The sequence below is a fragment of the Paramormyrops kingsleyae genome, chromosome 13, assembly GCF_048594095.1.
Source record: "Paramormyrops kingsleyae isolate MSU_618 chromosome 13, PKINGS_0.4, whole genome shotgun sequence".
In the NCBI taxonomy this organism is placed as follows: Eukaryota; Metazoa; Chordata; class Actinopteri; order Osteoglossiformes; family Mormyridae; genus Paramormyrops; species Paramormyrops kingsleyae.
The window spans coordinates 16,406,416-16,421,991 of NC_132809.1; the positions used below are offsets into that span (position 1 = coordinate 16,406,416).

Consider the following 15,576-nt stretch of genomic DNA (forward strand, 5'->3'; position numbering starts at 1 on the left):
TAAAAAGCTTTTAAAAATTACATTTCACTTTATTGTAAAGTACTATACAATACAATTGAAAGCAATTCACCTGATCACTCTTCATAACATTCTGGAGTATAGGCAAATCGCCACCATAATTACCGAGGCAGCAGACTTTGGGAAAATCAATATTTGTGTCATTCTCAAAACTTCTGCCCACTGCTGTATATCCCTCCCCCCGCAACCCCACTTCTGTATCGGCGAACGCTAGAGAAGGCGGTGAGGGGCTGCGCCGGAACACCCAGCGCCGGAACAGGCAGCGGCCTGCAGGAGCAGCTTCTCATGCGTCACTTAACAGAATCATGGGAACTGCTGTAGGAGGGATGGGGCCTTTATGCAGAATACTGGAGAAAAAACCCACAAATTCCTGTGCAGGGTCAATGTATCTGTCACGTGGCCTAAGAACATTTTCCTGTCGCTCATTGCTGCGGTATACAACAGCCAAATCAAAATACTATCAGGAATAGAATATTGTTTTTATAAATGTACTTAAAAAAAAAGTATCAACGTGAGCTAAAGCAGAAGGATTGCAATAGTTGAGAGGAAGAGCTAAACCAAGACAGAGACATCATGTCAACTTACAGGAAAGACAATGATTTTTAATCACCCAAAGCAGCTTTCATAATGAATCCACGTTCTAATTTTGTGGACATCGGAGTAGTGAGATTTTAGACTATAATAACATCTATAGCAACAAGCCAATCAATGCAAGAGTGACCCACTAACTCCATTTAACCATAAGGCCAACCCCCCCCCCCCCCCATGAAGGTATGAAAGTTGCTGAAGGATTTTTTTTAACCAGTAAGAATGAGACAGGCACACACCAGGGTATATACAGAAATCCCGAGGTTAAATTTAACACTTTTTAATACCTTTTTTAATACTTTCTCAATATTTTTTAAAACCCGCACGGCATTGAGTTGCAACCGTTTTTAAACAAGTTTCAAACTGATTTAAAGATTTATAATGTTACACAATTTTGGCCTGTACAACAGAATTTAAATAGGGAACATGGGTCAACAGAATAAATTTAGTGACTGTGATTTTGAAAACATCTTGCATTTAACTTCTTCAGTCACAAGTCCATATCTTTATCCACTAGGCTATTCATGGCAAGTGCCTTAATTGTTTGGCTTTTTCTTCAATGAGTTTGTCGATTTGCACCAGTTGACTAACTGCTCTCATCCATGCATTCCTGATTTATGAGTTGTGCATCACATATGCAACCAGAGAGCGCTAACCCCCATCCAGGTGATATTTGTTTTTTTTTTTTGCAAACCGATCAGTAACCCTCTCGATATTTTCCTGCTACCGGCCTTAACCAGTCCTTAAAGCCGGGTCCTCTAAGCACTTGTGTGCAAATTTGCACTTACCCATGACGACTATGACTTAGCTTTTGTGAGTGTAAGCAGCCAACATGTACTTCAGCGCGCAAACTGTTTAAGGCGTCGCTGGACCACCGAATATGACGTCAGCATCACAGATCATCTATGAATGAAGGACTGAGCCTAATCCACATTTAAAATAATTTGCGAGAAATTTAGCAGATAAACTTTAAAACACAAATGGACAATTTGTAGTTTAAAAAAAAAAAAAAAATTTAATACCTCGTAAATTTGCGTGTAATACCTTTTAATACTTTTTAATGGCTTTAATTTTTGCTTATGTGATTTACTACCTTTTAATACTTTTTAAAACCCCGCGGACACCCTGACACACACATGGAGACAGATGGTCAGATGGTGGTGGATCCAATTATATCAGGATCAATATCTATAGCACATCTGGCAATGATGGCTTCTTTGATGTATCCAACACCTGTTGGAAATGAAGTTACATTATGACAACACAAAACATAACCAAATACACAAACCTGTCTACATGTCAGAATCCATTACAAATCCTGATCCAAGTTTCCTTTAAAACGGGATCATGTATAATGTACATTTAGAATGGTCTATAACAACAACAGTAATAACATCTTTTATATGACTAATGTTTTGACAGTGTTTCTAAGAACATTTCGGTCTGACTCAAAACTACAGGGCTAATAATTAATTCACTTTTGTAACAAGTTATGACTTTTTTTGTAGCCATTATTCAAACTAAAGGATTACTAAATTTATTCTGTGAACATATTTTATTAATAGACCTATGCAGTTTATTTTTTTTTATTCTCTGTTTTAGATTGTATAGCAAAGACATGTCATGTGATTTGAACTACACAAAGCATTCAGGCTTCACCGAGAGCTTTACTAAAAATGATAAAGAGCTCACTGCAGCTCAGGTGGGATCAGGAGAATAAACGTTCCTTAATAATATGACTCCATCACTTTGAAAAGCTGGCTGAAGTAACAGGCCCCATTGTGATGCATACATGTTTCACCCTTTCCTGTAATCCAATACTGATAACATAAAATAATTCTTCTATTGTAATCTCTTCTTTACAGGTCTGCTTTCTGAATGCACATTACGATTTGAATGCCAAAATCAGTACCCCCCCCCCCCCAACTCTGAAGTTCTTCCCTTACTTCATATACAGTGCCAGCCCAGAAGCGCTTCATTTCCCCACGTCGCCAGGCGACTGCGCCACTGGTGAGCAGCATGAAAGGCACGAGGCACAGAAGGGCTGACTGGCCCATTTGGGACAGGATCACGACCACAAAAGTCACAACCATGCCCAAGAAGTAGGCTGGGGAGACAGAGCAACACACAAATTATACTCATGTTACCAGCAATTGCCTTTGTTTAGCAGACCTTAGCTAGCAAATATTGCAGACATGTGTAATGCACAAGCCTCCACTGATGTCCATATGATATATTACAGGCCTGGCGTACTGTACCTATAGTGCAGGACATGAAATAGATCCTCTTGGGGCTGCTGGTCCACACATCAAATCTGTGGCAGTATGCCACCAACAAGCCTGTCTCGACAACCAGTGGGAGCATGTCACAACAGCATCATCAAAGCACGGCAAACAGAGCCAAGCTTAGGGTACAAACTATCAGTATTATTCAGAAGTCTGTGAGTTTCAACCTTAAAGCAATTCCTGTTAATGCAAATGGAGCTTTACTGAAAACATGTCCAGACAAATACCGGCTAGGGCTGAGCAAGTTGCAGTTTTGAACTCTGCAATTGAAGGGATACTTTTCATAGGCGACCCTGGGAAATAGCTCAGAATTGAATTCCTGCTCATGAATAATCATGGGTCTTCACAAGACTGCAACGCTAACCAACACTTCCCCTGCCCCATCAGCAAGGCCGCGGCGTCAGCGTCGGATCACCTGGAAAGATAATGCCTCTATATCCCAGGATGTAGAACTGCATCATGCACGGGTTTGGCGCCAAAAACCACGGCACTTGCATGACCATGGGTATCTGCAAGACAGCACAGGTGTGTGAGAAGGTCCGGAGGAGCAGACGTGTGCGAGGTTCTCTGGCTTAAAGGCAACAGTGTGGTAGAAGGACATCAAGCCATAGAATGGTTAGAAGGACAGAAGCATTGGGAGAAAGAGGTCCCTGTCACCCTGGGAGTGGCATAGCATGCATGAGATTAGACACATGATCACGACAATGTCTCAAAGTGGGTATAAAAGGTGACTTCAAAACACCGTCGGCCTGCGAAGCAATGGATTTTTCCTCTTGCTATAGTTACCTGCTGGCCCTGAAACAAAGTTCACTCAGAAAAGGGTTGTTCTTTTTCCTGTTCTCACTTCCTGTCCACCATTTTCTTTCTGTTGTCGGTCACCCAGACTGAAGTCTCTCAGGCTATATGGTTAAATAGCTCTTTTTGCAAGACTTTACAGCTGAAGAGCTCTTGTTGCCGCACTGTTGGGTTAGGGTTGCAAAAGGGCGAAAAATCTCTAAATTTCCAGAAACTTTCCATGGGAAGTTAAGCTAGGGAATTTTGGAAATCTTGCATGCCTGTGACCCACATTGACATTTGCTGATGAGATATGCACATTAGCAGAAAAATATTAGCAAGTGCTCTGAGCACAGTGGATAAACATAGACAATCTGACAGCAATCATGTAGAATGTTTATCATTTGTCCAACTTCATCGCTATGGTTGAAAAAGTGAAATTTAAGAAATGAAACTTTTAGTCGGCATTTTTGCCACAAAGAACAAAACACTTTAGCATGTGGTTGTGTTTACATATGGCCATGTCCCAGTTATACTGATCGGCGTGTTCCATTTCAACTATTTTGACGGTGCTTGACATCAAACAGGCATATGCAAACTTTTGTGAATATATTCTGCAAAAATATCAAGTAAATGACTTTCTACTGAATAAATCTGGTTAACTAAGATTATGCTGCATGGAAGATGTTTTTTTCCCCCAACTACATTTAAGTTCCCTGTTATAGGCTGACCAGCAATTTTGCAAATATCCAGCTTATTCCCATATATTTTCTTGAATTCCCATGGAAAATTCCCAGAATTTTGCAACCCTATGAAGGGTTGACGATTGCTTGTTGCTAGGTTCAACGTGTGAAGAGCACTCATTGGTGTGTTTAACATCTAGAGTTATCTGCACAAACTGATTACAACTCCCGATATCCTGCTCCACTTCCTCAATGAAACTACCATCTTCAAGTTCCCTCCCTACTGCATCTAGCCATTACCATTTCCAGCGATTTATTTAAAGCCAAGCTGCAACTGCCGTAAGGCGGCAGCCTCAAACTACCTGACAGGTCTGCAGTGGAAGCTAATGACAAACGGCAAGCCCACCATTGTGCAACCAGGCCAATGATGTTCCCACACTTTATGCACGAAGAAGTGACAGGTTTTTATCATCAGTGATCTATTGTTATCTAGACTGGTGGTCAGAGGTGGAAAGTTCAGGTCCAGAAACTACAAATCCAGACCAAGATTTAATTTCACCAACCAGTTGAGTATAAAGAGTTATGCTACGTTCACACCGCGAGCGTCAAAGACGCCAGCCGTCGCTCCCGCCGCCCTGAACGCGACGCTAGCCAACGCCGGAGACGCTCTCTGACGTCATAGAGTGGGCGGGGACAAGGCCGCTCAGAATGCCAGGCTCTGAGAACTTTTTAAAGGGGTCGCAAAACAAACAAACGTGTAGCTTATATCTTTGCACCGACTCCTGATAGGACATAATTTGTCAAATAAATATTGTTGTGAGCCAGTTATTTGCATTCCCGCTTAAAATCAAGCGTTCTGGAGGGAAAATGTTACCTATAAATAGTGTAGCGCTTCTTTTCAAATTTACCTTCTCACAATGGATGATCGCCAAGTAGTTGCTTGTGCTTTATGTTTCTTTAGTTAACACAAATAGTACTTAAAATGTATCACGACAGTTCTACTAAAACACATAATTATGTTTTGACAAACACTAATGCTATAAATAGGTTTAACATTACCGACAATTTGCACTGTTTTCTCTGCTATGCCGCCTAAATTACTACTGATCAAAAAAATATATTATGCACTTCACCATCTCACCTGGAACACCGATTATTTCGGACACGCTGGTCCATGCCTCATTTTTTTTTATGTCCCTGTATGCAAACAGAGACACATCATATATAACTGGGTACCCGGACACAGCAATAATAAGTCTCTCCTCCATTGTGCCTAGGAGCGGTTGGGTCGGAACAAAAGTTTACACGCTTATGTTCTGCGGCGCTCTCTTTAGCGGAGCATCTCTACATTCCCATTGGTTGCCGCCCAACCGCGTCACAGCTCATTACCATAAAGTTGACTGGGATTCAACTTCTGTCTGACGCTCCCGCCACTCAGATCGCGACGCGCTGTGCCGCGCCGCTCCTCGACGCCTCCCGACGCTCCCTCCCATAGAGAATGAATGACTTCCGGTCGCTTTGACGCTCTCGCCGCTCGCAGTGTGAACGTAGCATTAGGCACAGAGTACTCAACTGGCTGGCTGAAACAAAACCTTGGACTGGATTTGTACATTCTGGACCTGAACTTTCCACCTCTGCTGGTGGTCACCACATTATTTACACATATTCAGCAGGTTAATCATCCATCTTACACAGTGTCCTTTACACCTACTAATTTTCCTTAAAGGAGAAGCCTGCTGCAATTACAAAATATATGATACATTTACCAGAATCTTAGAGAAGCAGAATGGATATCCGATTCAGGGAGTCAGCTGCAGGACATTTCAGTTGACACGCAAAGATCCCACACTACTTCAAACTACCTCTTTCCAGCAAATAGTCACATGGGGAAGGATAGCAGCGGACAGACAGCACGCCCATGGCCAGTGGCATGCACAGACATTTTGGGGGGCAAGTGCTCCAGGGGGAAAAAAGGGCACTTTTTGCATATGTGGAAAACCTTTTCTTTTTATAATAAAAAAAACGCACAGGTTAAATGCAATTTGACTTTTATTTCAAAACATTCTCTAAAAATCAAAAATCACACCTACTAAAGACAGTCAAAGACATTAATTTCAATCTTACCAAAGTAGGACAGTAGTTGACGTTAGTTATGGAAAGGCTAATCCACAAAAACGGAGAAATGTCCATAATTCTATTATTCATAATCATGTCAAGGTTTTAGGTTTTTCTGCAGTTCCATCTCTAAAAAGTGTGATGTCTTCCCGTCACTGACTTCAGTTTGAAAACTTTGTATTTATTCACAGATTTCCGTGAGATCATCCTAAAATTTGTAACGAAAAATGGGCTCAAAAGAGCCCTCTGCCTAACGGCATGTAGCCTATAGCATAACGTGATATTTTCAATAGTGTATGCAAAAAGGTCGGAATTGATGGAGAGTGGGGTTGCCTAAATGGTTTAGGTTACATTTTAAATGTGTCGTTTTTTTGTTTATCCATATGGATGGATGGAGGGGGCAAGCTGGCAAAGTTTGTCATGTGCAGTTTCTGACAGGCTACTTCACAACAAAACAATTGCAGGTTGGTCTTAGAGGGCAAACAGAATAATTTCACTCGATTCATGGGTTACCTGACTGGTTGGGAAGGGAAAGAGCTGCCGTGTTGTCCGCCGTGGCTCCCAGTCGCTATAGTTAGCCTACTATGCCTACTCCAAGTAGTCCTATGTCATGCCGCTGCTACACGCCTCACAACAAATGAACTGCAAGCGTGTTCACGTGACACGGTGACAGTGAAAAAGCGACAGGGTTCGGGTGTCTTTGAAGAAGGGGCACAAATCAAGCCATTATTTTCACACCTTTTTAAATCGCGCAGCTTTAAAAAAAAAAAAATATCACGTCTTTCAAAAGGGCACTTTTTTGGACTGAGGGCAAAAGGGCAAGTGCTTCAGCACCACCTCGTCTCTATCTGTGCACGCCAGTGCCCATGGCTGTGGAGGAGTCTGCCCTAGGGTGATGGCCTAGACTGGTGGCTATTGGCTGCCACTCCCACCCCCAGAGAAGAGAGCTAAAAGCTGGGCCTTACTTTCTCAAAGGGGGCTATGGGCTCAGCAGGAACCGTCACCATCTTTCCTCCACTCTAGGATCAAACCCAAGTGAGACATGTGAACAAAGCAAAGGCCTGATACAGGGGTTAAGCGTGGTTTGCGCTTGCATTGTCTCTTCAACCAGAGCATGTTTGCCAAGAGGATTAAAAAAATAATAATAATGAAAAAAATAAGACAACTCTGAAATAGTCACCTTTTCTGCAATAGATCCTGGACCCAAGGTAACATCTACCATGATGCTCTGGCCATCCTACGGCACAGAAAATCGGAAGATGAATAAAATCACAAAAGGTGAGAGAAGCACTGCTTCAGGGCTAGCCCACCTAGCCTCCAGGCAATTAGGTGATATTTATTGTGTTACGAAAGCAATTCAGAATGCTTCTTGTGTCTCAGTGGATCGTGGAGGCCACTGCAGGCAACCTAATCTTACAGAAACTAAAAAAGTAGATGTCAGTTTGTGAATAACCAATGTCAATGTGGAAACGATGTGGCCACTCACCTTTGTCAAAAAATGCAAGATGAAGACGAAGACGTCACAGATGAGGAGTAGACCGAGAAGGATCACACATTTCTAAAAACAGCAACCTGGTAAAGGCTCCAGTATGCATAGTGGGCTCCTGAAACATTCAGTAATAAGCTTCGAAATGGGAAACCAGACATCCCCATTACAACCAAAACTTACTTTAAAGTTGGACACACTGAACGTCTTCATGAAATTCAGACAGAAAGCAATTCCTAATAAATCTTGCAGAATCCAAATCCATCTGAAACAAAAAGCGTTTCATGGCATGCTTCATTTTCCTCTGCATAAATAAATATTCTTAGTCATAAAAGCAAAAAACGTCATGATTAACTTAATTGTGTTGTATGCCTTCCAGGTGACAACCTGACTGCATTTCAAAAACTCAGGCAGGCAGCTTTTCGATGGCCGTCTGCAGGAAGTTAGCCCAAGAGGAACAGCAACACGTTTTCTTTGCCCCGTCGGTACCTGTCCTCGTTCCGATACACTCCCCACAGCACTGCTACGGCGATGCAGAGGGCAGCCAACAACAAGCTCCTCCCAGACCATCCCTTACCCAGACAGGAGAAACTGTGGAAGAAAATTACATGTCCACATCAAAAGGTGGGCAAGTCCAGGTCCAGAGCATTAAAGTCCAGACCAAGATTCTGTTTCAACCAACCAGTTGAGTACTCTGTAACCATGACTCTTTAAACTCAACTGGCTGGATGAAAAACTTGAAAACTGAAAATCTTGGTCTGGATTTTCACTCTCTGGACCTGAATTACCCACATCTGGTCAACATTGTGAAAATCGTAGAAAGGGAGGTTCATCAAGTGAGGTCAGTCTGCAAAGGAGGAGGAGATTCATCTCTATGCTTTGTCAATTCAGGCTATTTAACATCTAAATAAGGAATCTGAACATGATTTTCACAATGTGGCAGAATGACAGGGATGCTGAGAAACGTTCCAGCAGTAGGGAGGGGTGAGATCCGTCTGCCCAGGTCCTGCATACCTGAGGGTCGCACAGCCAAGCTTCTCCATGATGGCGTCAAGACAGCTGTACAGGGCTGTTGTGGAGACCACGCAGAAAATGACTATCATGACGTACACTGGAACAGAAACGGGGTCAAAGGTCAAGAGGAAGGGCTCGGTGGGACACACTGACTGGTTTACCCAGCTTGGCAGCACACGTTACTGAGTCCAGCCACTTACCGAAATACGCATAGAAGAAATACATGAGAACCAGCATCACCCACGCGAATGCCACGAACATGATGAATCTGACCAGGCAATAGAGAGATAGATTGCCGCTGTCAGTCCTTCCTCTGGAATCTCCACCCATTGGGGCAGTATTCAACTTTTCCCTGAAAAGATCACAACATTCATGGTTCACAGAAGGACCTTGTGCATGAAGACCACAACAGTGAAGAATCTCAATCCAACAGGCATCACCCATGTCGGAATGTTGCCGTCTTAGACTACGGCCAAAGCTGACCGCTAGAATTCCCGACTGCCTGTCTTCGGTGCTGGTGGACAGTGTTTCACCTCTCAGCAGCTCCGCTCCAGAATCCTCCCATTCCCACAGTGAACGTGCTGATGAACAGTATGGCCAAGATGCTGAAGTCAAATACAGGCGTTGGTGGGGCATACAGTTTCACAGACACACTGTCCCCAAAGGTCTGTAAGCAAACTGAGATTCAGCAGGTGCAAAGGTGGCCGATTCAAATGGCAAATACGTTACTCAAAGTTTCACTGAAATATGTACATTGTATAAATACAAAAATCTGAATTTATTACTTACCCATGTGAGACAGCACTGCACGATAAACATATGATTATGCAGAGGAGATTACCTTGTATGCATCTTCCATGTCTCTGTATCGCATGAGTGCCACAGGAATTTTGACTTGACCATATTCTGTGACGTTGACAAAAGGAGTTACCTGTAGCAGCCAAAAAAAGGCATCGGGTCAGTGCTTGTTTGCAAACTCAACATGCTGCAAGGGCCTCCATTAGCGGAGTCTGGCTAATGCTGGTTACAGTCCGTCATAAGCGGCATGCTAACTCATGTGAGACGACATCATCCCAGTGGGTATGACCTGAGGAAAACAGACACGGCCTCTGCAACTTAGTCACCCCGCGGCATTTATAGGGCCAGGAAATTATAGGGGTGTTTATTGCTACAGATACACAACCGAACTCGGTGGTACAGAACATGGGATTTAGTTCAATGTTATATTTTTAGATTTTTAAATTTTAGAAATAAGCGTCCTACAGGTTGTGTTATTCAGCCGCTAACTGACACATCACCTTTGATTTACAACTGTTCCTATCCGTCTTTGCAGTAATAATTTGAAAGCAAATTCTGTTTTCCTTACTGCACTGAAACAGCACTGAACGGTGAACCCAAAATCGAGGTGTGTGTACCAAACCATGAATCTGTGCACAGTTACACCCCTAATATATATTCCATAAATATTACTCAAAGGAGCACAGGTCCAGGTACCAAAGGTTCTTCGCTTGCAATGAGGATGGTGGTGGCTCCCGAGTCCTGAGCCACCTGGGCCTTCTGGCCGAAAGTACAGTTGCCCCTCATGACAACCACCGCTCTCCCCTTCAGCTCATTGGGTCGTACGTCAGAGCTACTGCACAGGAAGCTGGACGACAGGTTCACCAGCTGGTAATCAATCTGCAAGCATCACGAACACAAAGAGTGCTTCAGCAACCTGGCCTCAGCTCTATCTATGGCATGGGACCCCTGCTCGGGTCCTGGAGAGCTACTGTCCAGCAGGTTTTCTATCCTACCTGATGAGTTACACCTGTTCTCAGGTAAATACCAGGAAAGAGTGTGGCTCATCAGAAGCCAAGTAGGTTAGAAAAACCTACTGGATTGTAGCTCCCCAGTCTGGAGTTAGAGAGTAAAATACAACACGTAGAAATACAACGGGGTAAATTGGTTTGTATAAATGTATCAGCTTACAAGCTTTAGCAGAATTATACTTACGGCGTCATTCAGAGACACTGAAATATTAGAAAAGTAGGAGTTGTAGACAAGGCAGTACTCTTTTTCCTGAGATCCAACAGAGACGTGTAAAATCCCCTCCTGGCAGTTCACCTGAAAACGACAAAACGTATAAAATGTCACGCTTATAACTGACCATTAATGACAACGCCGACACGAATTACTGATGACTGTATATTAACCACAAAAAGCGTCGTGTTGGTACACAGAGCTTTAAAAAGAAACTTTTGTTAAAGGGGTAAAGTGACAGCCAGAAAAATAAGTTTACGTAAAATAAGTAAAAGTAGAAAGAGACACACGACGATTCCCGGTTTCCTGGTGTGCTGCTGTATCGGAATTAAAGCCCCATGTTTTAGGTATGTGAAGAAAAATTTAAAACTCAACCAAATTAAATGCCAATGGTACCATTGGAAAGAGCTTGAATAAACAGACAATGACACCAAAACCACTCAGATATCTTAACAAATAAGGAAAATATTGGCAAAAGAAGTTCGCTAATTAGCCCTATTTTTTAAAATGTAATGTGTGTAGAAAACTGTGACCAAATACCTAACTTTTTATATAAAAACGCTTGTAGTTTCCTTAATAATCAAGATATCTCAATGAAACTTTCAGGGAAGGTGTATCTCTTTATATTCTTCAATCTGAACGAATAATATATATTCCAAGTATGTCCTTAGTCTGAAATAAAATTGATACAAGGTGAAGACTGGAATGGTGTATCAACAGGCGCCGTGTTGGTTTGGGTCACGTGACCATGTGAATATCTCTTATCTTCTGCTTAATTAAATGCGACTCAGTGGATATAATCATCTTTTTCACATCTTAAGATATTTCCCTAATATCATGGCATATTGATGCAACAAATCACTGATGAACATACAGCAGATTTCAGGATTTTTAGCCCGTGACGATCCTGTATGCTGCCGGTCCTGGGGTGCGTTTCTCGAACAACGACGGAAGTTAGCATTAACGATGCATCGTACTATGGTAGTTCAAACTAACCAACATCCGACCAACGACTGTTTCTCGAAACCGTCGTACCACAGTTGTTCGAACCACGTTAGTTAGTTAGTTAGGACTTATGTAGTTGGAACTACAGTGGTTCCAGCGCTGATTGGTCAGACTCACGGCTAACCTACCGTAGTTTAAACCACAATGGTTCCAGCGCTGATTGGTCAGACTCACGGCAAGTCGTGCGCAACAACTAACAACGCACTTTCACAGCCGGTCGCGTACAAACACTCGCGAACTGTGTAAAATATATAATAATCACACACACACACATGTATATTTATTTGTGACATCAATTTCTGTCAGTCACATAACGCCAATAAAATGAAAATTAGCAATCGCGGAAAAATAATGCGACGCTCCTTGGAGTGATAAACAGAATAACTTTTATTCCGACGTTGTCGCTTACAGAATATTGTTATACTGGCTGACTGGAATACACAGGTGTGTGTAATAACCAAACATTACAGACGTAATTTCCCGAGAACAAAGGCATGGATTCGTATCTGGCCGCTGTAGTGTCATTCTGCTAACATTACCCACCCCTGTGCTAATTAATACTTTGCAGTCTGAGATTTGCTCACTACAGACAGTTACCGTACTTATGACCAGAGACCCACACAACAATTACGTTTCAAACTACATTTTCAGACAACTTCACATTATATGTGATCGTAGAGCTAAATTATTTCTTATTAGGTATTAAAGATTATTAAATTTCTTACTTACACGGTGACTATACCCTTATTGCACTGTATTTTCCACCATCGCTGACGAATTTACATATAACTACGCTTCTAACTACAGCTCGTGAGCTGTAGTTCAAACTACACAACTTAACGACAGTGTTTGCGAACGTTCGTTCGAACTATGGTTTCGAGAAACACCTGCGTCGTTCAACGATACATCGCACCACGTAAGTCCGCAGTATCGTTACCTATGTAGTTCGAACTATGGTTTCGAGAAACACCTGCGTCGTACTTACATAGTTTGAACCACGCAAGTTGCTAACGTAGGTAGCAACGATGGTTTCGAGAAACGCACCCCTGGTCAGTAAACTTTTTTTCTGATCCATAGAAAGCTATGAAACTGCAGGATTAGAAAGATGAAATGATAAACAATATGTCAATTTAGCTTTCAAAAGCGTCACTTAATCCTTTGAAGTGGTTTTTGTATGTTGAAATCGAGTGTATTTTTCAACGTTTCCGGAAAAGGTCTAAATCAGGGGTGTCAAACGTACGGCCCGCGGGCCTAAACCGGCCCGCCAAGGGATTCAATCCGGCCCGCAGGATAAATCTGAAAGTGAAAAACTTCAATGAGACATGAACTAGAATTTTTTTAATAAACTGCTATTCCTAAATTGTCAGCTAGGGGCGCACTGTTTTAGACATGGATCAGGTGAAAGAAAAAGACAAAACAATGCTGAGACAGACACAGCTAATGTTCAGTGATTACTACGATACATCTACTTACTTTTGTACTCGCCTTTACACCCTCATTAGCCAAAATGTCTTTGTCAAAAAGGAGAAAAGTGGATACTGAGTGTAGAGTTTTCCAAGAAAAATGGACAGCTTCCTATTTATTCACAGAGGTGAATGGGAATCCTGTATGCTTGGTGTGTATGCAACACACACCAGCACTTAAATGACATTCTGAAACTGGCTGCTACTCAGGACCTGACGCCTGACACTGATGCACTTGTGCAGGCTAAAAGATGCCAAGTTTCAGAAGCAAAAACAAAGAAGTCTAAACTAGACTAATTGTTGTAAAATGCTGCATCAGAAACATTTTGCACTCAAAAAATATAGTTCTGTGAAAATGAATCTTTGCTGTAATAATAGCTAAAAATTGTGCAATTTGTTAGTCACCAGCTTCACTACAAAAGAGTTTGGTCAGAAATTTTATGTATGCATTTTTTATGTATGCTTCATGTATAAATCTTGATTTTATAGCCCAGTACGTGATTACTTTCTCTGTTATACATTTAAAATGGCCACCACTTTGGTTTGTAAGATGTGGGGATTCAATTTAAGTTTTGAGAATTATTACACATGTGGAAATTGGAGTAAAAATAATTCCTATATCTTGATAAGTTGATTTAGGCTACCATATTTTTCAGTTCTAAATACATGTGACTTAAAGTTTTGTGCCTTTGTACAAACACTGTGATCAGTTGTAATGCACAGATGTAAATGATAAACTGAAGCAAATTGCACGTTTTTCTTGAGAAATCTGAAGTTGTTCATAACATGCTTTGTAAAAGGATAGTTCATTAAATTAAAAAATATCCTAATGTAATTATACTTCTTTCCACTAAAACTAGGGGGAAAACATGAATTTATTGTTATTTATAGCAATGATGTGCTGTGCTATGATTTTGATGGTCCGGCCCACTTGGCATCAAATTAGGCTATATAATATGCGGCCCCTGAACTAAAATGAGTATGCGTATTTTCCGCGGTATACCCAGCGCTCAGATGACCCAATGGTGGAACAGGAATCTGGAACAAAAAAGGCGGCCATGTTGGTCGCGCTCTTCACATACCTACATGTTTACGGACTGGCTGTTTTATCATGAACACCACGTAATGCCCGACAAACTTCAGGCAAACGAGTATCGACTACGTCTGAAGTATAAAAAAAATCTTTAAAACTAAATCCGCTGGCGACAGGCCCTGCAGCCGACGGACTTACCTGTAAAAACGCGAAAAGAGCGCAGATGAATATGGTGAGTTTTCTTGCCATGTCTGTATCATGGCCCGCAGTGCCAGTTCAGTTCGTGCATTCCATTTGCCTCGGGATCCGATTTTCGGAATCCGAGATTACGTCACATCCGGTAAAAACTCGGAAAAAACGAGTCGGATGCGTTCCATTTGCCACAGAAGTAGCAATACCATGGATCCATATGGAAAAAGCAAGATTTTTTGCTTAGCCGGACAACTTGTCGGATTTAAAGTACCTCAATTTAAATGGCCTTTATCTTCGTTCACTTACAATTAGCCCGAACTACCTTAAATCCGACAAATAATCCGACTAATCATGAAATCCAATTCTAGAACGGTTAATTGGTAGCCATTGTTAGCAATATCACTTGATAACACATTACGCGCGGTGCTTCACGTATAAAACTCCGTAGCAACACGTCCACAGATAAATTGGACGATATACAGGTCCTTCTCAAAAAATTAGCATATTGTGATAAAGTTCATTATTTTCTGTAATAGACTGATAAACATTAGACTTTCATATATGTTAGATTCATTACACACAACTGAAGTAGTTCAAGCCTTTTATTGTTTAAATATTGATGATTTTGGCATACAGCTCATGAAAACCCAAAATTCCTATCTCAAAAAATTAGCATATCATGAAAAGGTTCTCTAAACGAGCTATTAACCTAATCATCTGAATCAACTAATTAACTCTAAACACCTGCAAAAGATTCCTGAGGCTTTTAAAAACTCCCAGCCTGGTTCATTACTCAAAACCGCAATCATGGGTAAGACTGTCGACCTGACTGCTGTCCAGAAGGCCATCATTGACACCGTCAAGCAAGAGGGTAAGACACAGAAAGAAATTTCTGAACGAA

The 15,576-nt window shown here is 41.7% G+C and overlaps 1 protein-coding gene across 2 annotated transcripts; it reads right to left on the bottom strand.

The window, feature by feature from the left end:
• Positions 1 to 850: 850 nt before the first annotated feature.
• On the bottom strand, positions 851 to 14,782 carry LOC140578186 (signal peptide peptidase-like 2A). Of its 2 annotated transcripts, XM_072698291.1 has the most exons (16): positions 14,682 to 14,782; positions 10,956 to 11,066; positions 10,458 to 10,640; positions 9,805 to 9,894; positions 9,497 to 9,630; positions 9,164 to 9,315; positions 8,964 to 9,060; positions 8,439 to 8,540; positions 8,133 to 8,214; positions 7,950 to 8,021; positions 7,644 to 7,700; positions 7,429 to 7,482; positions 3,307 to 3,400; positions 2,865 to 2,945; positions 2,553 to 2,713; positions 851 to 1,839 (listed from the first exon to the last, which is right to left on the bottom strand). In XM_072698291.1, the coding sequence occupies exons 1-16, from the start codon at positions 14,730 to 14,732 to the stop codon at positions 1,795 to 1,797; spliced, it is 1,566 nt and encodes a 521-aa protein (XP_072554392.1). In that variant the 5' UTR covers positions 14,733 to 14,782; the 3' UTR covers positions 851 to 1,794. The 2 variants fall into 2 exon arrangements, with proteins under 2 accessions (XP_072554392.1, XP_072554393.1); XM_072698292.1 differs by lacking the exon at positions 7,429 to 7,482.
• Positions 14,783 to 15,576: the final 794 nt, after the last annotated feature.